The sequence below is a fragment of the Dermacentor silvarum genome, chromosome 1, assembly GCF_013339745.2.
Source record: "Dermacentor silvarum isolate Dsil-2018 chromosome 1, BIME_Dsil_1.4, whole genome shotgun sequence".
Classification (NCBI taxonomy): domain Eukaryota; kingdom Metazoa; phylum Arthropoda; class Arachnida; order Ixodida; family Ixodidae; genus Dermacentor; species Dermacentor silvarum.
The window spans coordinates 325705514-325730227 of NC_051154.1; the positions used below are offsets into that span (position 1 = coordinate 325705514).

General features: G+C 46.6%; 1 protein-coding gene across 1 annotated transcript in view; it reads left to right on the forward strand.

Moving 5' to 3' along the window:
• Window positions 1–24714, forward strand: part of LOC119437333 (uncharacterized) — a 94032-nt gene that overhangs the window by 14406 nt on the left and 54912 nt on the right. Inside the window, exons 4-7 of the mRNA XM_037704379.2 lie at window positions 6304–6511; window positions 7769–7880; window positions 18946–18990; window positions 21581–21645. Coding sequence (XP_037560307.2) covers window positions 6304–6511; window positions 7769–7880; window positions 18946–18990; window positions 21581–21645 — 430 coding nt within the window. The remainder of the gene's footprint in view (window positions 1–6303; window positions 6512–7768; window positions 7881–18945; window positions 18991–21580; window positions 21646–24714) is intronic.

The window sequence follows — 24714 nt, forward strand, 5'->3', positions numbered from 1 at the left end:
CGTTCAGTGATCGCTCACAGAGTTAGTGAACATGTAATGTATTGAAATTGTAGCCACATTGATGCAGGTGAACTGATCGAGAAGTGGAGCATGGCTTGTGGCAATGTGCCTTAGCTTGCAACCATTTATAATTGCGCCATTTTGATACAAATGCAAATTCCTGTGCCAAAGTCAGAAAATTGACTGAAATTTCGCCAAGCTGTGCCAGAACGGCTTAGACAGCTGTGCTCTGGCATTGGCCATGAACAGTGAGCAGATTTGTCTCTAAAAAAGAGCGCGGCCGTTCTCATTCCACACACCGCGCAACGGCGCTTGCCGTATATACAGCTTAGTCTAATTTTCGCGCATATAACACTGGATATTTAGGTGCTTCTGGCAAGTGGCCCACGCGCATGTGGCCACTCCTGGTTGTCGGAACAGACAGGGCGGCTGTATTTAGAGCGTAATAGAACACGGTCGAATGGGCCAAGCGGCGCGGTGCTTTCTAGCTGAGACGCAAAGCATAAAGCCCGAACGGCGGAGCATCGATTGCTATAGCAAATTTGTAGACAGCTATAGGAAGTAACGATAGTAGTTTTATCGACCATGTAAACTTGTAAGCAGTTGCTTAACAACTAAATTAACAAGCATGGTGTCACACACACACAAGGAAACTGAACGCATCTCACTCGATGACTGCGGAAACTAGCTGTCCAACCGTTGGAGTGTGGAAGCGTGGCAGCAGCAGCGAGCGAATAGGTGACCCGTAAAAGAGCAAGGGATTCTGGGATGCGTGGTCTGCTGGCTGCTTCCGGTTCGAGGCAGCGCAGCTAGTGCAGCCACCGCTTCGCCGTTGAAGTCTATTCAGTCCGGCTTTGTCACACTCGAAGATTACCCCGTTACAGGTGCCTAGCAAAACCATTGTCAGCTGTTCAGCTGTTGGCTGCTCAAATTCAAGCATTAAAGGTGAACGCATGTAACTACTGCCTTGCAGCAACCCTTGCTGAGTCAGCTGTCCACAAGCATCAGAGGAATGGCTGCCACTTCCAAAACTGTCATAAGGCAGAGACCATCCATGAACAAAATCAAAATGAACGTACAGTACCACTTAACAGGCGGCGATTAGCTGTGTAAGGGCCGACACGGAATGATATCCTAAGATATTTCTTTCTCTAACATTGAATCAGGCAACCAGAACTATTTTGGTACTCGCATGCACATATAGAGGTATTATGAAACATGGTTTTACGGCGCGGATTTTAACAGGACACAGCAAGATACACACATAATACTCGTAACCAACTAGCCCACCTTAGCTCCTCGAACACCGATAGAGGTAATGCACAGCCGTTCTATGTAGGTGATATGGCCATTGTTGACAAAAAAGCGAAAACGTCTTAACTACGTACCACTTCAAATGAACCTAGAGTTTTGACCGAGAAATGCCGTTGACAGCACGCAAAGTTCTCAAACATTTTCAGTGCTAGCTGCGCTGTTATACTGACGATATCTGTTTTTAGCGACGATCACAGAGCAGCATTTACCAGATGGCTGTAGCCATCGCTGCAGCACCCGATTTTCTAAGTAATGCTTCAATACGCTTGATAAATTATCAGATAAAGATAACTTTATCACCTGTCTGACTTTCTGCAGGCGGAGCAGTCAGCGACGGTACGTCCAAGCAGCGGCCAATGTCGTAGAACTAAACTCTGTCAGGGTTTAGTTCTACAAAACCCTCACACGAAAACAGAAACCAAAGTTGGTTTATGAATAAAAGCAAATCCTTGCCTTTCTTAGCTTGTCATCGTCGCGCCCAGAGTGAACCGAAACCTAGAAATCAGCTGCTTGCATGGTACGACATTGCTGGTCGACAAAGAGGACGGAAAGCTTCGCACCAGTGACAGTCGAAACCACGCAGAAAAATATGTGCGCCGGGCATGCTGCTGTGTGGAGCGCGTTGTCTGTTGAAGCAGGAGCTGCCAGCAGACGGCGCACCCCAGAATTTCCTGCGATTGCTCGTTTTACCGGTCACCTATTGACTTTCGTGTTGCCTCTCGCTTCAATACATATTAAGTAAGAGGCGAAAACACAGCGCACAAAAAGCTATCAGCACTCGCACTCTGTCCTCATCGCAGATCTCTTTCAAGATAGGGCCCGCGGGGCCGCGCCATACGCAGCAGCCACCGAAATGAACCCCCTCCCCCGGTGCCTTGCGCGCGACAGAAGACGGCCTGTTTCCTCTGCACTTTCCTCCTTGTGCGTGCGAGATTGAGCCGCCATCGTCCGCCCTCGCACGCTCTCACTCGCACAATATGTGGCGCGCGGCGACGTCATTATCGCCCTTGGACTTTATGTGAAACATCACAGCGACGCTGATGGCGACGGTGACTGCCGAAATGCGCCTGGAGTGTCCGTATAATTGCTGTCGCAATCAAAACTGATTAGAATAGCTTTACGCTATACCAGCCCAATGTTGATTGCAGCGCTCTGCGTCTGCAGGGCCATATGGTGACCCAGAAATTGTTACCGTGTCGGCTGGACTGCATAATTTGAGAGAATTTTCAACTATTATTGTGAGCGCTGGCGCGGGAATGTTTAGTGCGATCATAGTGCCATCGATGTTTTCGGCTTTACAGGAACCCACTCTAATCTACCCACGCTATATCTACAAAGCATGCTTCTACTACGTGCTTTGTGTTGGTTTATTCGGTGTTTCGTTGTGGTGTCGAAGTGCGCTGCCATATTCTATTATTCCACGAAAATTCAGAATGGCCTGCTCCAAACTGATTCAAAATGCCATTTTGTCTGCTCCAAATTGCTCCTAAATGCAATTTTTGTCTACTCTAAGCTGATCAAAAATGCAATTTTGTCTGCTCTAAGCTGATCAAAAATGCAATTTTGTCTGCTCTAAGCTGCTCGAAAATGCAATTTTGTCTGCTCTAAGCTGTTCGAAAATGCAGTTTGTCTGCTCCAAACTGCTCGAAAATGCAGTTTTGTCTGCTCCAAACTGCTCGAAAATGCAGTTTTGTCTGCTCCAAACTGCTCGAAAATGCAGTTTTGTCTGCTCCAAACTGCTCCAAAATGCATATTTACTTGCTCCAAAAATTGCTCCAAAATGACTTTGGGCAGTCCCACCCCTGACAATGTCACTGGCTAGCTTTTAAGTGGTTGTTAGCCACTTTCCCAGCACTTGTTCAGTGCCACACAAGGTGGGTCGGACGAGTTTCAAAACAGAAAGAAATGCCATATGGATGTGGTTAAGCTCTCCACAACATGTGCAGCGCTTCGCGGGGGGCTTAACCTCATCCAAAGGAAAGGAGAACTGAATAGAAAGGACCAGTGGGATAGCAGAAATAAAATTTGTTCTTTCTTTGAACCGATGGTTCTTGTTAGCACAGCACGATTGTGAAGTCCCTTGTGATTGGTAGTCACTCAGCCCTATGAACTACGGTGTGTTTCCCTGTAAATCGAACCTGAACCCTGCATCATCCTCGTCTACCTGTGTTTTATTAGTACGGTGTCTACAGTGGTGACGGGCAACACACGAGACTTGAGAGGTGGACTGAGAGGGTCGCTATAAACTGGTGCAAGAATCCGATGCCAAGGTGTTGTGTGGGACAAGTTTGATCTTGTGGTGGACAGCGAAACACTGGAACCTGTTGGATGTGTGCGATTGATAGCTCGCAAATCCTTCCTTGCCGACTCTTCATTAAAGAGTGGCCCTTCACACCTGCAGAGGCACTTGTTGTGGAGTTTCAAATATGCTCTTGGGACAAAGGAATGACAACAGAGCTAGTGCAGACAATCGCAAGGGTATTTATTGCATCTTTCATATACCATTGCCAGGTAGCTGACGGGTGCAGATGTAATTGTGGGAGTCCAACTCACTGCAACAGGATATCAAGCGAATATGTTTGCCCCCACGCTAGACACCAACACGTAATTCACGCCAACACATGCCGCCTACCCCAAGCCGAAGAGGAAGAGGATAGTCCCTTTTGCGCCTGAGTAATCCGCTGTTAGGTTGCGTTAGCAGCACAACACTCGCGCCATCTCGTGTACTATCCTGCAACAAACCAACCACCGGTGGCACCTAGCTATGCGGTGAAGCCGGACTACAGGAGTTGCAAGAGCCATGCAGCGAAAACATAAGGGGGCGCAAGAGAGTCCAGCGTCCCCACATCTTTTAAAGCAGTGGAATGTCCAGAAAAAACAAGTATACGAAAGTTTTTAAAGTGCACAAGCACACTCGTTCCAGCAACAGTGAATGAAAATTTTGACACTGAGCATAGAATGATTCTGCGCTCAGCTCTATTTTGTCAGTGGCAACAAACAGTATTGGGAAGCAAGCCGAAGAACTAATGAGCCCTGGTGGGCGTTAGACACAGGAGTAATCCTTCCTCATTATACGGCAGTTGCAAGAAAAGTTGTAGAATTTGCCGCAAAGGTCAGGTGCCAGCTCGAGCTTGAAATTCTAGCAGCCATAAACGAGAGCCGATGCATGATCATTATGGTGGGCGTCAACAATAGGGCACGAACAGTATTTGTGCTTTACAGCCCCATGACCGATTGAACCGTTGCACCCATTTGCTGAACACGGTCCTCGGCAACACTTTTGCCCAGGAATTCATTGCAGAAGTAGCCGCTTTGATTCACAAGAACTTTCCGATTGTGGAATGTCTTGGTCAAATTCCTTAATGTGGATTAGCAAGTCTGCTCAGCAGTGGAGTATTGCAGGAGGTTCCAACACAATGGAACTCGAAAGTTGTGATGCTAGATTTGTATTCTGCCAGTATGAAGATATAGAAGTGCTGCTTGAAACAAGAGATCCTGCTGCCACAGAAGCCATTAATAAGGATATGCTGAGGGATCTTATCGCTTTTTTAGAGCCACTTGAAGCTTCACGCGCACTTGAGACGGATGGATCTCCAATGTGACGTGGTGACGTAGGTTGCCCTGGCAACAGGAATGCGACCAGCACAGCCTGTCTCACAACAGCAAGTGTCTGGTGCTACAGGCACTCCAGAGCCTCCTTGCTCGGGATTGCGCAGTGGCTCAGTTGTTTGTATTGTCTGCCGCGGTGTGAGAAACGGTTCGCAACGTTTGAAATTTACCATGTTGTAGACATGGGTCGGGACATTTCAAAAATTCGCATCATCCCAAAATTTGTATCAGGCATGATCGTAACACCAACATTACACTGTAGTTGTCGAGTGTTGAATCAAGAATGACGTCAGTGTATCATATTCACTGCCGCGGGTAACTTGCTTCCAAGGAGGAAGAAAACCTTATGGCGTCCCTGCCCTGCCGGCTATGTTGGAACTGCACCAGACACTAACGGATGAAGCTGCTCATCGTGCTGGTTCACCAGCATGGCACGTAGGATGACGTCAGTGTAAGCCGTCTATATGTATGACCCAGTGGTGCATCAGATGTGGCTGTCGAGCATCTGTGAGGACGCGTTACTTGCTGTCATTTGCCATTATGAGAACTAAGTGGCAAAAATGCTTTTGGTTTTTTCCACGTTGGAGACACTGCCGAAAATAAAAAATTGGAAGGAAAAGAAAATGTACAAATGAAAAAATAAGTTATTATTAGGGGGGGAATCGAACCCTGGACAGTAGCGTAGCAGGCAGAGGCATTTCTTCAACGCCACTGTTGGAGCATGCACTTTTAACTGCAGTGTCCAAGTAGAAACCAAATAAGAAACATGCTGCAGTGGCGTAGTGGCTTTGCAATTGCGCTGCTAAGACCGAGGGTGCGGGATCAAATCCCGACCACGGCAGCCGTGTTCAGATTGGAGATGAAATGCAAAAACGTCGGTGTACCGTGCATTGAGCATGTGGTAAGGAATCCCAGGTGGTCAAATTTAATGCGGAGTCCCCCACTGCTGCGTGCCTCATACTCGTAGCATGGCTTAGGCATGTGACGCCCCAGAATATAATTTTTGAGAAAAATTGTGATCCCACGCTCTCCTGAAGGCTGAGGGAAGGCCGGTAAAATCGGACATTTGCTAGTACCAACAAGTTCACTGCAGAAATGCTTGCATCACAAAGTGCAAGAATTCTACCACAATAAATTGAGCTAGTTGGTGTTAATTCATCCTGAAATATGGCGTTTTCTACTAGTAAACCACTGACAAACCTATAATGAGATACTAGACAAGCAGTGTTGTCTCGTTTCATTTTTCAGTAGTTTGTCTGTAGTTCTCAGCACATTACAGGATTAATTCTATACTTTGGGGAGTGTACTGGCCATGTTGTTCTGAAAGGCCATCCTGCCGAGAATGAAATCGGTATCTCGGTTTTTTGTTGCTTTGTCCAGGGAGGAGTCATTTGTGTGCACTCCAGAGACCCTGGAGTCGGTTGCATTCTTGCCAGATGGCCAGCGCGTGGTAGGTGGGGCCACGTCGGGGAGCGTCTACCTGTATGACCTACGTCACACCCGACAGACGCCACCTAGCATGCTTGGCACCCACATGAAGCCAGTCACGGCCATAGCCACCATGAACAGTGTACAGGCAGAAGAGCAGGTGAGGATATATGACACAAGTGCAAGCGTCTCGCTCATCTCTGCACTGCAAGCTGTCACTTGTAGACCTACAAAAATTGTGCCATCTTGCCACACAGCCGTGTAGATAGCAATACAGTAAAAGCTCAGTAATTCGGATTCCGTGGGGATGCCACGAAAATCTGAATTATCCAAAATTTGAACTAATAAAAGTCGGAGAAAAAATCGCTCTGTGGCAGATAGCACAGTTCTTGTTCATGAGCTGGTCTACTCAAAGGGGCGGACATTACTTGCACAAAAAATTGAAATGCATAATCGACTATTTAACAAAAATTTACTAAATAATTTTTAACTAATTACCTTATAGCCCATATTGCAATTTACAAATTCTAGCCGTGGTGTTCGCAAGGTGAATCCACTTGGATTGAATTCTTAGGATGACACCAGGTTCGAGATAATTCCCGAATTTTGCGGAGAAATGCATTGGTGTTTCAGTTACCTTTGTGTTTCAATGCATAAAACTACATTTGTCACCTTTAATGCGTCTTGAGGGACTCTGGTTATGCTTTACTTAGTTATGTCAATGCTTGTTGCCTTTGACGCAACCTGATACTTTCAAAATGACTGATGTTCATGTCCTCTTAGCAAACTGGGAAAAAAATGTCTATAAGCACTGCTTTCTTGGGTTGAATTTGTAGGTTTAACCCCTTCAAGTGTTGTGTGGGCACAATTGTGCATCCCAACATACTGCTTCAATGCACTTCAATACTGCTTCAACTTGGTTGACCCGCCGTGGTTGCTCAGTGGTTATGGTATTGGGCTGCTGAGCACGAGGTTGCGGGATGGAATCCCAGCCATGGCAGCCGCATTTTGATGGGGGCGAAATGCAGAAAACACCGGTATACTTAGATTTAAGTGCTCGTAAAAGAACCCCAGGTGGTCCAAATTCAGAGCCCCCCACTATAGCATGCCTCATAATCAAATGGTGGTTTTGGCACGTAAAACGCCATAATTTAATTTTAATTTTTTAGTCAAACTTGGTTATATCTAACTCGAAAAAAAACGCCTATCGGTTTGATGGAATGCATAATTTGATATAAACTTTCTAAAAGAATTGGGCAACATAAAAGGGCATACCATTTATAACAGCACTTTATTGGTGAGATGAACTTACTTTCGGTTTACTGTGGCATGAAATAGTCCCGAATCTTCTGATTAAATATCTTCGTTCCCTGGAAGCGCACTTATTTTTATACAAAGTGGTGCTGTTTGTGTGCAGATGATGGCATTGGCAAGTACCATTGCTGCCAGCGAGGAAGCTTTAGCTTCCTCCAGCAGTGGTCGAGTTCAGCGAGACATCGAACGTCCACTGTGGTTGCTCCTGGGCTCGGGTGAGTGCAATGCATGCACCGCATGAAACAGATTAAGTGTCTGACCAGAAGCATACCTGCTAACTCTTGAAGTGAGTAAATGAGGTGCTCGTGAGTACTTTACAACGAATTTCACTTCCATACAACAAGATTTTTTTTTTCAGAAAGTGGGACTCATTCGTCCCACTGATCCTTTGGGGCCTCCATGCAAAATTATATCTTACCAGTACTCTCGTGAAACAAACTGTAGTGTGACGTGACGGACAATGTAGTGCAGCACAGACCACACAGTTTTTTGTGCCCATCTCACCCATACATCTCACACCAAACAGAATTGGCGCATTTTGCACGTGCATTTACATGGCCGAATGTTGCATACTAGCCATCACCTCAAGGTACAAAAATGGGTGCTTATAGTGAGCAAAAGCTGTAAATGTAAATCTGTGAAATAGGAATAACTTGTCAGCCATTTTAAGAACTTTTCTCTCGCAAGCAAATGTGGGCCAAATCCAGGAAGCGTTCCACCAATGGAAACAATTTTTCTGGCTCTCTCACGCTTGTTGCCCCTTAGTACCCGCTCATAGGCGTATCTACTGGGGGGGCAGGGGGGGCACTTGCCCCCCCACTGTCAAAAGTGGGGGGGAAAAGTATGCCATTTGCCCCTCCCCCCACTTTTGAAAGCCGACACTTTCCAACAAAACACAGCTGAAGCAAAGTTGCATTTCTTCTTTTCGGTGATGAAGCCAATTGCCAATCAATACTGTATTTTTTTGTGATACTCCGCCAGTGCGCTTGACACCATGTACCCTTCGGCTACATAATTGCGGTGCTGTTGTAGGCTTGTTTTTAAGTTCCCAGTTCCACCTTATAGCACACCTGGCAGTCTCAGTCTTGGCACAAATTGTTGTGGAACGATGCCAGGGTAATTACTTTTTTGAGGTGGTCTTTGACTCTGACGAGTTGCTGCGTTATTTGCTTGTAGAGATGTGGCAGATTTGCACTTTGTAACCTTTGAAAATCCTTGAAATGACTCGCTCACCCCTCGTGCCTAAGGAAGTGAAGCATGCTTCTTTGTTCTTGCTCTGGTAGGGGGGTTAGCAGCACGCCTTTTTTTTCGTCATTATAGGCTGGTAGGGATAGCCATTGTCGAGGAAGTCTTCAGCTCAAGTTTTCGTTTGACAGCAGTGAAGTATAAAAGCGGAATGCGAAATATACAGTTAAACCTGCTTATAACGAACCTCCATATAACGAATTCCTGGATATAACGAAGTTTTTCTATTCCCCGCCGTTACTCCATAGAAGCACATGTATTTGAGACCTCTACGTAACGAAGTGGCAGCGGGAGACCCTCTCGATATAACGAATTTTCCCCGCCGACAACCTAGAGATTTCGCCCCAAATTTTGTCATTTTTGCGCATGCAGCAACCGGAAGCACCTTCTCCGCCGCGACGGACTGCGAAGCGAGTGCACATGTGCGTGTGTGCGAGCGTATGCGAGGTGGGCCTGCATCCCTCGACCCAGCGATCCCGCCGCCGCAGGCATGACCTTTCGCCCTCCATTCATTCAAACCTGATTCTGTCGCTTGCTGCAGCTGGCCTAGCCTGCCAAGCCGGTACTCCCCTTTTCCAGTTGATGTTGCCAACGTGCTGGCAGACGCTGTGACACATCACACTCGATGAGCGCGGACACGTGCTGTCAAACGCTGGCGGCGTGTGGAAGCGCCACTGCAGAAGCGAGCGAAGTGACCTTCGTGCTGTTGTCTATCGCTTCAACGCGAACTGAGCACCGAGAACACACAGCACGCACAAAGCTACGAGCCGCCGACGCACCTACACTGCCTAGACTCTGCCCCAACGCAGATCGCTTTCAAGATACGGCCAATATGGCCCGCGCGACCGCCTGCCGCCGCGCAGTACGCAGTTGATGCCAGAGTACAATACAACGCCACCCACTACCCCCCCCCCCTCACTCCCTCGCTGGTGCCTCGAGCGCAACGGAAGAAAGCGCGCGCGAGATTTAGACGCAGTCATCGGCTCCCTTCGCACTTTTTCACTTGCACATACAGCATACGGCGCGCGGCGACTGCGGCGCGCGGCGACTGCGTTATCGCCCTTGGACTTTATACGGAACATCTATGAGCCAAAACCAATTTTAGGGCCATAACGCGTCATAGACACCATCTTTAGATAGCAAATACGGATCTCAAGGGACATACTTTTACTGGCGGAAACCGAAAATACGTCATAGTTGTCGCCCCCGGCACTTTGGGCGGCCAATGCTATCGTCAAGACACCAAGCCAAGCGACATGAAAAGTCAAAATGGCCGCTCGGGCCGGCACGGGGTGGCAGTTCGCAACGTACGATGCGGGAACGATCCCACAGTTGCGACGCAACAGCGGGGTTACTAATGCATTGGGTTCTATGGGAGTTGTGCCAGGACCGGCCGAAAACGATGTAATAGCCGGGAAAACGCAGCACCCGGGGTCGTAACAGCGGGGTTCTACTGTAACACTATACGATGCTACGACGCCATCGTGACGCTCGCTCTTGGTTTCCGATAAAGCCCCTATATATATAAAAATCCATCCACTTCCCTCCTCCTCCGTTCCACTATCGCGCTCGGCGCGACCAGCGCGATCGAGGCGTGATATCGACAGTGGCGCCGCCTGCGTCGGGCCTGCCGTGGCAGACGACAGGTAACACTCTACCAGAGGAAATCCGAGGAAAACTTCGATCGCGCCCTGCGGAGAAGTTTTTGAGGCGCGATTTTGCTTCGTCACTCAGTAACTGGTCTTAATAATGCCGTTTTGGAAGTAGCAACACGACGATGCGAGACGGCGCAAATATCAAGTGTGCAGCAAGCGTTTGCGCATGCCGGATGGTAAACAAAAAAAGCCTTTTGCCCTCACCTTGTCGGTTCCGGCAACTTAAGGCGCAGCAGCATGCCATCACAACGAAGTTATTGTCCCTAACACGTTTGATCCATTTGTGCGTACAGCACTTTCGTCGCACAGGCCCGAGAATGGCAGTCGGAGCGCGCTGGAAAGAAAAAAATATACAAAAGTGCAACGCGAGCTTCCACATGACACGGATTGGCCAATGGGGGAGCGGAGGAGGCTGGGGCGACAGGAGGTGGCAAGGAGGAAACGTCGGGGTGAGCGCGGTGGCGGCAAGATCTAAGAATGGCGCTACTTTTTATATATAGGGGCTTTAGTTTCCGATGCCCCGCGCTTGTGCGAAATGACACGCGTCCACGCATCCAGTACCTGGTGTGACATTCCAAGAATGAGTGCTTCGAGAAACGGAAAACGGGTGCGCGTTACAATCGAGGGTGCGTTAGAATCGAGTAAAATACGGTAAGCGTTTCTTTTTCGAATTTTCGCGCCGAACCTGCATATAACGAAATCCTCTTTATAACGAAGTTTTCTGGGAATTTGTCAATTTCGTTATATCCAGGTTTAACTGTATATGCAATACTGGGAACTTAAAAGGAAGGCTACAACAGCGCCGCAAGGATGTAACCAAGTGGCACACTGTGTCAAACGCACTGCCAGAGCATCACTAAAAAACGGGACACGATATTGATTGGAAATCCCCTTTCGTCATCGAAAAGGAGAAGAAATTATCGCTTGTTCCTTTTATCATTTAGCATTCAATCTACAGGACAAACAACTGACCGGACACGGGGACTCCACCTGAGCTATACGCAAACGCATTACGTCATTTGGCATGTATATAATAAAGGCCATCATGGTACTTCGTTCATTGTGAACAAGGCACCCGTATTGGGTGCAAAAACACAAAAACGCCAAAAACATTCTCGTTTTTGTTTTTCGGTTGGCGAGTGCTCGTTTCCTTCAACCATCTCACAATTTTTATGCGTTAACCCGCCGTGGTTGCTCAGTGGCTATGGTGTTGGGCTGCTGAGCACGAGGTCGCGGGATCGAATCCCGGCCACGGCGGCCGCATTTCGATGGGGGCGAAATGCGAAAACACCCGTGTACTTAGATTTAGGTGCACGTTAAAGAACCCCAGGTGGTCCAAATTTCCGGAGTCCCCCACTACGGCGTGCCTCATAATCAGAACTGGTTTTGGCACGTAAAACCCCATAATTTAATTTTTATGCGTTATACGTGGCATTTATGTGTTTTTCCCGGTATCCTCGGCAAACTATGCGAGGAACGTTGCTTATATTTCTTTGAAGTATGAGGCAATGTTCTGAGTGAAGAGCGATAAATGTTTATTCTGTGTAGGTTCTTTACAGAGTTTGTAGAAAGTTACTCATTCAAGCATTCCAGGGTGCCATACTGCCACAAATGTAAATATTTTCCAGACTCATAAAACAACTGCATGTTATAAGAACTTGAAATTTTGTCAGAATATGTAGAATTTTGAGTGAGATGCATTGCTGAACATTCACGGTCCTGCCCTAAATAAAAATACTGCAGATAATTACTAAACCCTTATTTTTCCATGTGCTTCTTGTGCATCATATGAGATTCTTAATTTCTTTATCCGGTGTCCTCGGTGAGCTAAACAAGGCATCTTGTTTATATCTGAGGAAAGCTAAGGGCATGGTATGGGTAATGTGTAGGGGATGTTTCAAATGAATAGGTTAAATGTTCCTTTTCCAGTAAATTACATATGCAAGGGGTCCATAGTGTTATTAGTGTGTTTTACGAGCAGTGTTAAACTTATACTGCTGCACTGGCATAATTACAACTGAGGTCTAATTTTGCGAACATAAGAGGAGAACACGCCAAGTTTATGTACGATGGTAAATGCGTGTTGATCAAACACAGTTTTGAAACATCGCAAGCAAGCATTTGAAAATATCACAGTACTGTTATTGGAGCGATAGCTCTACTACTCCAGGTACAAACCCAGAAAACTCCTGATTCTGCAAATTTGACCTTAAAGCTCAGCAAAGGTCAAACTGGGACTACCGGCGGCAGCAGCTGTATACACCGCGCCAATATCTTGAAAGCGATGTGGACAAAGTGCATCGAGTGCTGGTACCTTCGTATGTGCTGTGCTTTCTACGCTTTGTTCGTGTTGAAGCGAGACGCATCATGGAGGTCAATTCGCTTGCTGCTGCTGCCGTGCCAAGCAGCGTCTGTGTGTTGTATTGTGGTGCAATTGCAGATGCAATAGTTGCTGACCGCACTGAGCAGTGTGGTTTAACTTGGTTTAACCATGTTGAACCACGGCAAATCTTTACCCAGGTTTCCCAATGTCCCAAGAGAACTCTGCGCTTCAGAAATTTATACTTTGAAGGAATAAGCAGCATTTTAAATGCAATGTGTCGCGAAGTTCTAACGTTAGTGGCTTATTTAGAAGCGTTACGAATAATTCTTGCTCTCTTCTTTTTCTTGCGTGATATGTTAGGCTCGCCTGGTGTTCTCGTTTGACTAAAAAAGGCAGCTTCTTTATGTTTGATAACTGTAAGGACCTGGTAATGGGTGATGTATAGGTAAAGCTTAAAATAGATAGGTAATCAATAAATTTCCCATGCAAGTGCTCTAAAGCATTATGAGCGTGTCTAACGAGCAGGGCAGAATTGAGACCGCTACCCTGGCACACTATGGTAAATGTTCTGGTGAAGTAACATGTGTGTTGATGAATTACTGGCTTTTTAAAAATTTATCTCAACACGAAGAGCTCCAAAACATTACCCGTGAGCATGATTTCAAACAGAAGAGTCGTATACGGGCAACATTTTCAAGCATGCAATATAATTAGAGGAAACAAACTTTTATTGCAACTGGTCAAAAGAAACAACTTCGCTGGAAATGGGGTAGCAATTCTCCAAGGTCGCACACATCTTCCGTTTTTTTTTTTTCTTGTGAATATTGCAAGTAATTTATGTGTATTGTATTTTGTTGCGTATGACCTCAACAATACTATTACGTTAACTAGCGATAAATTCGTGCTGTAGACTTCAACACCAAGTAGAATTCTTTGTCTAATTATTAAAATTGTTTGTAGCAAATGTGCTTTTTTATTATTGCGTGCCATACTGCTGCTACAGTGCGGGATCAGGGACCTCGGTGAGGCACTCATTGCCTTAGTATCTGCATCATCTTGAAATTTTGTATAGTTCCAAGAAATAAATGCAAATTAAAATAATTTCTCGGGCCCTCATGGTTCACCATGTGTGATTGATAAATAGGCCATATAAAAATAACTAACAGATGCCTTTTCCGGGCACTATCAGATTATATAATAGTAATTCGCAATTATAATATATATATATATATATATATATAGATAGAGAGAGAGAGAGGAGCAGGTGGTATGCGGTTTGCCCCCCCCCCCCCCACTCGAGAAATAGTTGGTACGCCACTGTACCCGCTTCTAAATCTATTCTCACATTAACCTCCGTATTAAGAAATGCAACTTCGCTTCAAGTCCGTGCTTGACTTGAGTTAAGTGACGCCTATTGTGAACGCGCTGAAGCAAACGCAACGAGTGTCCAGGGCATGTCCACGCCAGGCGTCCTTTAAATCAAGTCAAGCATGGGCTTCAAGCTAAGTTGCATTTCTGAATACGGCGGTAAGTGTCTAAACCTTTCGATAGAAGGCAGCACCTAACAAATGAGAATAATCCATCCCCTTCCTGCTGAGAAGCGTTCTCACTCGCATCACATAGTGGTCCTACAAAGGGTTCCCCAAAATTTTATTGCATCTAAACATGGGTGGATGATGTTGATATTAAAATGAAGAAATGGAGTTGAGCAGGTCATGTAGTGCAGAGAGCAGATAGCAGCAGTCTACTAAGGTAACATAATTGTTGACCAAGGAAGGCAAATGCAGGGGGAGGCAGAAGAGGTTTTCAAGGAGTTTCATCAACTTTGAAGCTGTAATATGAGTCTGAGGTAATGGGAGATTATTGGGAAAGGCTTTTATCCTGCGGTAGACTTGATAAGGCTGATGATGATCATTGCATTGACAACACTACGCAGAACTGTAGCTGCAATAGTCATTGATAGGTGCATGTAAAGAGTAATTTTCAAGACCGAATCAAATATTGAATACATTGCAAATTGTTTTCGATAACGAACAATTTTCACCGTTAGGATAAAGCAATGTTCACATTACAGTATTCTGTTCTTAACGTTAGCAAGTTACTGTGATTACGTGTTGTTTATTAAAACCACATATAGAGCATAAGGAAAACAAAACTGGTTGGTTCCTTTTTTAAGAGGAATTGGTTATAAAGTCGAATCTCATTAATTCGAACACGCTTAATTTGAACTGCTGGTTTATTCGAACTGACGCTGTGGTCCCGTCAAAGTTATGTGTATTCTAATGGGCGAAAACGCTTGGTAATTCGAACGCGAAAGCATTTGTGACGGTTAATTCGAACATACCGTGCACCAAGAATGCTCTCAGCAGCGCACCAAATAATGCGGCAGCGCGTCTGACCGGCATTTCCCCGACACCGCAATAGAGCAAAAGCTTAGAAGAGACCCCTCAATGCAGCGGCGGAGGCCCAGTCCGGCCAACGAAATTGCCCATGCCGGCAAACGCTCGCCTTCCCAATAACATCAGAAAACGAAACTTAAGGGAGCAGGCTCAGCTGGCGCCGGGCCAGCAGGAGCGGCGGCGGGCGCGCACGGAGACAGTCGAAGGTGAGGGAGCTATGAGGGAGTTGAGAGAGAGGGCGAGGGGAGCCACCGAAGCCACTGCCACCGAAGCGGCAGAGTTGCCGAGGCCAAATCCGCTTCCCTGCCACCCTCCTCCCTCACCTTTGGTCTGCGCGCGCACCCGCCCGTTGCCATGCCGGTGCCGCCTGCTCCCTCAAATTTCGTTTTCTGCCATTGTTGGGAAGCGAGCGTTAGCCGACGTGGACAGTTGCGCTCGCTATGCGCTTGTGCGCCGTGATATTCAATGACTCGCACCGTTCGTGCATCGTGCTATGGTGCTCGAATACTTCAAAAATACGTCCTTTTTTTAATTCGAAGTTCTTTTAATTCGAACAAATTTTCGGGCCCCTTTGAGTTCGAATTATCGAGATTCGACTGTATAACATGAAAGAGCCTTGAAAAAGACAAGTCCACTTGTCGAAACTTTGGCTCCTGCTCTTATCTTGTTCTCATGTTGCTCATCATCATGAAAGTGAAATGTGTGTTACAAGAAGCAGCTTGTAATAATAAATTATATAATGTTATGAGTTGTATAATGGTATAATGTTCTAAGGCAGCTTCGATGCATGTTCACAAATAGAAATCCATAAATGACAATGTGAGATAGTTCCATGCACTACCATTTTTGCTACACCGATAGGTGTCCAGGCGGCCAGTCATGTTTTATACAAAATTACTCTGTAATAAGACAAATGATACACAAGTGTCCTCATTGCAACAAGTATACATTGAGAGCAGAATTCCTTTAAGCAAACTGTTTGACCCTTTTTGTGCCTTCTTTAACCATTAGGTCGGTACAAAACGGCAAAGTATTGCCATTTCATGGATTTGCATGATGATGATGATTGCGTGAGGTAGGTACATAGGACAGAGTTTCAGTGTAGCCCGGCTTAACACTTTCATGTTAAAGCAAGCAGCTTGTTAGTAAACATATAGGCTTGTTAGAGAAAGCAAGTTATCACAGTTTTTAAGCAATCATTGCCATTACATTCTGCGTTATTTCTTTGTAATGAATGAATGTTACCAGCTAAAACAGTCGCTTGTTACCTAGAAGATGTAGGTTTAAATAAAATAGTGTATAGAGAGTCAAATAGACCATAGCACAGCACCGAAACGGAGGCTTCCTGCTGTGCTGAGCTTAAGGAGCCAAGCCCTACGGCACTTGTGCGGCAAGTTCACCATGTAAGCACACGTATCCAATACAATCTGTGGGCCTATCTGTGTGCCTATCGTGTGCCTATCGTATAACCGTGATTCCACTCTACTCTGCAACCTTAACACCAAACGCTGCACGTGTAAGTACACGTGGAGGTCCCGGAGACCAGTGGTGAGAAGGAAAGCAAAAAAATCACCGCATATCTACGAAGTGAGTGCGCGAAGCACCAGGCGATCATTCGGGTAACCGTGAATCCCCTGTACATTGCCTTGTGATCAGTGCAGCAGCACGGCGACGCCGGCAAGCGGACCCAGAGGCGGCGAAAGCACGGGAAGCGGCGGCAAAACGCCGGAAGCGTTCTCTACCTGAGGTTGGTGGGGCCAATGCTTGGTTCAAGTGCGAGCTTCGCGAGCCCTCAACTCCGGGTCCACTTGCCGGCGTTCCTGTACTGCTGCAGCTTTGTGAGCCCTCAGCTCCGGGTCTGCATGCCGGCGATACCGTGCTGCTGCAGCTTCATGAGCCCTTGGCTCCGGGTCCGCATGCCGGCATTGCCCTGCTGCTGCAGCTTCGCGAGCCCTCAGCTCTGGGTCTGCATGGCGGCGTTGCCATGCTGCTGCAGCTTTGAGAGCCTTCAGCTCCGGGTCCGTTTGCCGGCGTTGCCGTTCTGCTGCAGCTTCCCATGCCCTAGACTCTGGGTCCGCTTGTTGTCTGCGTCGCCATGCTGCAGCAGCTTTACGAGCGCTCGACTCCACTTGTAGTTGAGCCACCACTCTTTTCATCCATAGCGGTGCCCCATTATCAGAAGCGACCGTTATCATCCATGGCTGAAGAGAGAAAGAAAGTGTGCGTCGAGAACGACCGCAGCGCCGCTAGCGGACTCCATGCAAACCAGAGCTACAGATGACGAGGGAGGGACAAGGCTCTGCCCTAAGGTGCTTCGCCCCTGAAAGAGCGGGAGGAGGCAGAAGGGGCAGGCACGTACATCATGGTGGTGGAGTCCAATCTAGGTACATGCTGCACGGAGTGCAGGGTGGAAGCAAGAATGCGGTCGTCAGGGCTGCTTTGTTGTTGTTGTCCCAGCAGTCTTTGTTGCATTCGGTTCGCAGCGCATTATGTTTTTAGGCTTCTGCATGGTGTAAAAAATATACTTCAGGTGTTGACACTCGCCGCGGCAGAGAGCGCACACAGATCGTGTTCGCTGTAATAAATGCGCCGGCCGCCACTGCGGCTCAGGGGCCGATGGGGCCGAGCCGTAACCCAGGCAACCTAGGCCATTGCGCCAAACAATATCTGGTCATGCCGTTTGGCAGAGTGTCAACATCCGACACCACCATGCAGACTATTTGCAAGAACCGAGGGAAGGTGCAGCAGCTTCAGCAAGATTCTTCTTCCATGTCGCGAAAGAGAATTTGTGCGTCAAAGTATGAGGATGTGAATGCAGCACTTTTAAGATGGTTCTGAGAAGTGAGGGCATAAAACAATCCAGTAAGTGGCCCTGTGCTCCAACAAAAAGCCAGGTGCTTTGATACAACTTTAGGCCACAACAAGTTTAATCCACTTAATGGATGGATCCAATGATTCAAGAACCGCCATGGCATTGGCTGTAAAGTCATTTGCGGCGAAAGCTGAGAAGGAAACAACGCATCCATCAAAGTCTGGCTTCGCTTGAATGATGCTGTCATGATGCTGTCAATATATGCTCCGATTTTAAAGTTTATAGTGAAGCTCGTAACGGGAGTTTTGCAGCTGTTTTCATGGAACGAAGGCTGGCTTGCAGCAGTGTGCTTGGTATTAATCAGCAACGCAACTGCCTCAGTCTTAAATTTTTTGTTTGAAATGTAATTATCAATAGTTATAAGATAAGTTACCTTGCTTGCACCTCACACAGATTGAGATCTTCCTTATGATTTTTTTTAGCTAGTAGTCTGTTAGTTTTCTTTCTCGCTTGGTGGTACTGGCTCCACATTGGCAGTCAGCTAGAAATGTTTACGGCTGTGGTGGTAAAGGGCAGCCAGAATTGCAACCTGCATGGGAAGCAGCTGTATGATCAGGGTGTCGGTGAAAATGTGCAGCCATCGTTGGCTATGGATCACAAATAACAGCCAGCAAACAGAGCCCTTATACTTTTGAAGGATGTGAAAACTCGGTTATAGTGCATCACTGTCCATGACCTATCCATTTCTGAGATAAGCATACATTGGTAGAGGATTTTCTGCTATTTTTTGTTTAACCATAATAAACATTCCAGCCTTGACGCAGCTTCCCTGTGCCACTCTTTCAGATATGGAGGCCGCAGGTGATCTCGGGATGGATTCAACATTAAGTGGTGAGTGGTCAAGAAAACTTGTGGTTTGGCACGCGCTTCTTTCTCACTTCCAGCCAGCATTACTTATACGGACATTTTCCTGAGTTTGGAAAAAACGGACAGCTCATCTGAGAAAGAGATTAGCACTTGTGACTGGAGCAGAAAACTTAGGCTGCTTGGCACTACAGCTTGCAAACACATCGTTGGCGAGATTGCCAGGCCATTTACACTTTTCACTTTTAGTTGATTGCTCTAAGGCTATACTGATGCTTTCCTTTAGACTGATGCTTGGAACATTTTTGTTGCCTCCCAGAGTAGTTGTTGGCCTCCCCCATGCCACTTACTTAGGAAAGGCCTGACACTTTGTGTCACATCTGTGTGCCCATAGAATTTTACCGCTCTCGTTATCTATCTTTGCATCTTTTTTTTTCTGGACAACTGAAGTTCTGAGGGAGCCATGGAATGACACGAATTACACAGCTATTGTGTTGATTCACAGTGCGATGACACAGTGCCTGTGTTGTTTTGTCCTTCATTGATCCTCTTGCTGTGCTGTTTATTCTTGTAACGGTTGCTCAACCAAGTGGTCCAACTTTGCATTCTTGTGGAATCGCTTTCTTGCAACAGTGGCCACACTTAAATCTGAATGGAACACAGAAATGCTAAGCGTGTGCCATGGTTTCAGTATATGTTGTACGCGGCGGGGTCGTGTTCAACGAGACGTATCGCAACGATACGTCTTGTGTCCCAAAGGTTGCTCTTGGATGTGGAAAAAAAAACAAGTGAACTAGTCACACAAGGGGTAATGAAGTGAGTATAAACCCGTTAGTAGAGTCAGCTTTGTTTAATTTGACTGGGGTTAATACAATGTGCTTTTCACATTTCACCATGTTCAAAAGCCCCAAGAGGCATTCACAAACCTTCAGAAAATAATTTTAATTTGGAATTTACCATGTCCGATTCGCAATAAATTACAGGTATAATTGACAGCATATTATGACACCGTGTGTAGCCTAAGGTAAAAGCAAAACAGGTACTTTAATCTTTGCCCTCTTTGACAATTTTAGCAGCACTGCAGAACAAAGTTGCTGTTGACGTATGGTATTTAGCTCAACTCCTAGTATTGTGAAGCAACAGGAGTCGAGGGCAAGAGCTCAGTTGTCAACTTCTGGCAGTTGAAACCTCAGTGTGTATCTGGTGCAAATCCAGGTTAACTACACGCTAAAAATTAGTGTGCACTAACCAGCAAGCACAAATTTGGTTTCCCAAGTTGTGGGAACTCGTACCCCTTAAGGTGCCACCAACAACAAAGTGCCTGACATGGTAGCCCAGTGGCTATGGCGTGTTCACTCCCACTTGTGGTGGTCGCATTTCATGGGAGGAAATACGAGAGCACTTTTGTACTTAGGTTCAGGCGCATGTTAAAGAAACCCAGGCTGTCAAAATTAAACTGAAGTCCCCGACTATGGCGTGCCTCATACAGTATGTACCCACATCTATCGTGCCCCCGAATTGAATGCACACCCAATTTTCGCTGGACTGCTGTACAAAAAAAAGTGTACCTGAATATAACATGCCCCCGATTTATAAATTTTACCTTCACAAAAGTGGACTTTCTTTTGATAAGCTTTCATATTGTAATTTGCATGCCCTCGTTGATATTTGCACCTTTTCGCCACAGGTACAAAACATGCAGATTCAAAGCCTCTCGTCTACCTGTTATCCATCGGTTATGCAAATGGGCACGAGTGTACCCCCCCCCCCCCCCCCCGGCCTGGTACTCGACTTTTTTTGTGGGGTGCACAGTCCTGGGAAAGGAGCCTGTACTATGCAAATCCTGTCAAACCCTGTGGGCTCAACAAAACCCTGTAAAAGCTGGTCATGTGGTGGCAATTCCCATGTAGCATCCCAGAGCACCATAGGGGTGCTTTTCACATTCAGGTTCCATAATAGCCGAGCACGTGACCAGGAACACGCTTGTACCTGTTTTACTGGTGGGTACATAGTGGCCGCTCTGGTAAGCCTGCCACAGCTGCGGCGAATGCTCCACATGAAGGCCCTCCACCGTTGAACAAGGGGTGCCCGGAAACCACACCTAGAAATATCAGTAGGCCCTCCTTTTGAAATGAAAACACCTACAAGCAGCAGAGCACCAGGCCAGGGTACATCCTCACTGACTAGAAGAACCAGTAGGTTTTCGGTGTCACTAGGATTCAAACCCAGGACTACCTGCATGCGAGTGTCAACCAACAAGCCCAGTTTAGAGCCCTCATGCGTGTCTGTTGATGTTGTGCTTTGTCTGATTTTTTATTTTTTATTTTATGTGCAGTAAGCGTGTTCCTATTCTTTCATCTGTGATTGAAACTGCGCAATCTCTTGTTTGACTCTTTGCTTTTGCACCAAGTTTATATGTGGGAGTGTAGGCACAGTCAAGCTACAATGCTGTTGGTCTTGTGCCATTCCTTTCCTTTTTGTGATGAGTAGAAGGTGTCATTCCTTCATAAATATTCAATTTCAAATATCAATTCAAATAGTGCTAGTCTGTCTGGACTGTCATGGTATTATTTTCGAGGGGATGATGATAGTTTACTTTGTTATTCAAACCTTGCAGCTGAGTCGCCAACCAGCCCCAGAGATGCACCCCACTCGGCTCTCACGCCTGGTGATGGCTTCCAGGTTAGTCAACAAGACAGTAATTCGAGCTAAGACGATGCATGTGCATGCACCACATTTTTCTGGTATTCTGCCAAGACGTGAAGCCTGCAGGGGTGTCTGCATCGGCAGGCGTTCGGTGGGTTGTCACACCTCTGACCCAATCGCATGGGGGTTGGACCCTCCTGCGCCTAGCCCTGTCAGGGGAAAAGGGGACCCTGGGGTTTGAGCTGAAGCCAGGTGCTAGGACCATTAAGGCCCCTCGCTGGAGGCAACACACCCCTTTGGCCTCGGCTTCATGTAGACTGCACCCCTGGACTGACCCTCCCGGGGGAAACCTGTGGTTGCCTTTTCCTGTCCCTCTCCTCAATCGATTGCTTTCTTATACCCTTCGGTCATGGTGTACACATTTGTAGACGTGACTTATTTTTGCCATTTCTGTGCAGTTGTGGCAAGGAATAGACCACGAGAATTAAGCTTAAGGTAAATTGAACATTCTGCTTACCTTCATTTTACTTCTAGGAAAATCTATCGCTAACGAAGATCGCTTTGGAGCAGGCACTACAGTGTTTGACGGGAGGTGTGATGTGGGACGTTTCTGTAGCAATTGTGAAGTAATATTTTTTAATTTCTGGTAATACTTGCTACCAATAAATAACTTCAAGTAATTTGTGCTAGTGATTCGATCCTTTTTATGAAGAAACGTATCATTACTGAGTGCACAATAATCAGGTACCTTGTCACTCTGTAATTATGGTGAAATAGTCATTATACCACCTTGACTTGCTCTTAATGGAGTCTGCAGCACCTTGGTATAAAATTGTGTATATTTCACACATTTATCAACAGCCGATCATAATTCTTGACTGAAGGGGCTATCAACTTGCCTTTTCTGTCCTGTTATCTTCTTTCTTCCCATTTTTTTCTCTCCGAGGTGGCTTGGGGTAACCAGGTGCGGTATATCCAACATTGAGTTATGGTGCATTGGGTTATGACAGCGATGCACGGCTGGCGTGTGCAAGTCATTGCTCTGTCAAACTTGTAGTGTCCCCATGTTGGGCTCTCTGGCGGTTAGCTGTCATTGCTGCCGAAGCAACTACATCCAACACGCATAGAGCATCATTTCCTTTGCTACCCGATTGTACCAATGCAAAGCACATACACACAAGCTCTCTGAGCTTTTGTTCAACACAAGGAATCACTACCATGATACCACAGAGTTACGTCATCTTTACTTCTATCTAAATCCCTAACGGACGCCATTGGACCAGGCTATGAAGCTAGAGAGATGGCAACCGGTGACTTCCTCCTCGAGGTTTGTGACAAGCTGCAACATGAAAAGCTTGCAAAACTCGCAGCCTTTGCTGTCATCCTAATAACGGTGACCCCACATTGTTCCCTGAACATAGTCTGAGGCATGATTTTGGATGTGGACTTGTTAGAGCTAACCGAAGAATTATTGGAAGGCTGGCAAGACCAAAATGTAATTGAGGTAAAAAGAATAAAAATTGGGCGACACAACAACGAAATTCCAACAAAACATCTGATTATTACATTTGCCTGTAGTGTGCTACATTCCTAACCGTCGTCGGTGTTTCAAGTGCCACAAGTATGGTCACTGCTCGCAAAACTGTCGAGGTCAACTCAACTCTACCCACCCTACAGTAACTTCTGGCACACCCCACTGCATGAACTGCGAAGGCGACTGTGATGATTAGGACCGTCATGTTGCAAGGCGTATGACGCCAGGAAGATGGAGAAGACAGAGCACGATTACGAAACACATGACAATTATACTAGACGGCACATAGACACGAAAGAACATCTTAAACTTGATCAGAATTGTTCAAAAATAAGGAAAGAAACCACACAGTCTCAGGAGGTTGCTGTTTACATCCTGAGAGTGGTGAGACTTGTATAGAGATGGAACACTCGCAGGTAGAGTGATGTCCGACGTGGCAGCAGTACGGAGCAGCAGCACGGGGCGGGAAAAGGTGGGCGGCCCATAGCGCTAGACGGCAGTAGGCCGCTCCGAGGACTCGTGCCAGGCAACGACCCGAGGCATTCTCTGTCCTGAAGACTCCCAGTCAAGCGAACCTCATGCGTAGATGTGGATTCTATAGGCTCTGTGGCCCTAGTCGTGCCGCTGTTCGAACCATTCCTCTGCGCAAGCCCCTTTTCCTCCGCTGCACGAGCCTCGCTTGTCTTTCTTTTCGTCCTCGTGTTGAGTCATCCACACTGTCGTCTGCTCTTGCTATACTCAATTTGTGAGTACTTCTTCACAGCGACCACTCGGCATATATATGAAAAAAAAGAGGAAAGAAATAATTACCTTGAAAAATAAGAAATGTCTCAAAGAAGCCATAAAAAGGTGCACAGTTTTTCACACCACAGGATGCTGCGTGTAGGGGAGCAACACTGCATCGGCCTCTGCCACTTTCCCGGCCCCTGTGTAGCGAGCCTTCGGGCCTGTCCCCACGGTGGCAGTAAATAAAACCCAACCAGCAAAAGAGCTCGGGTACTCCGGAGCCGTCGAGCTACCAGGCCTTTTTTCACCAGTCGACGCTTGAGACACGAACAAGCCACCTGCAAGGGCGGGCATCCAGCTCCTCCTTGCAGGTAATGGATACAATGCCAGCGCCGCTGGTGCCAAAAGAGCATTGCAGTTCTCTCGACCATGCCAAAAAAGAAACAAAATACCCGAGGTCCAGGGAAGGACGCGTCAACGTGGATGTAAATTTTTTCTTTACCCACAGAACACACATTTTTGACATTAGAACGGCAATGCAGATAATGCACTGGAATGCCAGGGGACTCATCCATAATCTAGACGACAAATCTGAAATATTATCTTGATATCAGCCTAAGGTGTTCTTTGTCCAGGAGACACATAAATTCCAGACAAGTGAATTTTCTCTGCCAGTATGCAAATTTTCGTAGCGATCCTGTCGTCGCTGTTGCCTCGTCCGGTGTGGTGGTTATTTTCGACAGGTCTGTGGCTTGCCAACATACAGTATATCGCTTCAGACGCCTCTCGAGGCAGTGTCTGTGCGAACGATTCTCTTCAACAACTTGGTAGCCATCTGTTCCATT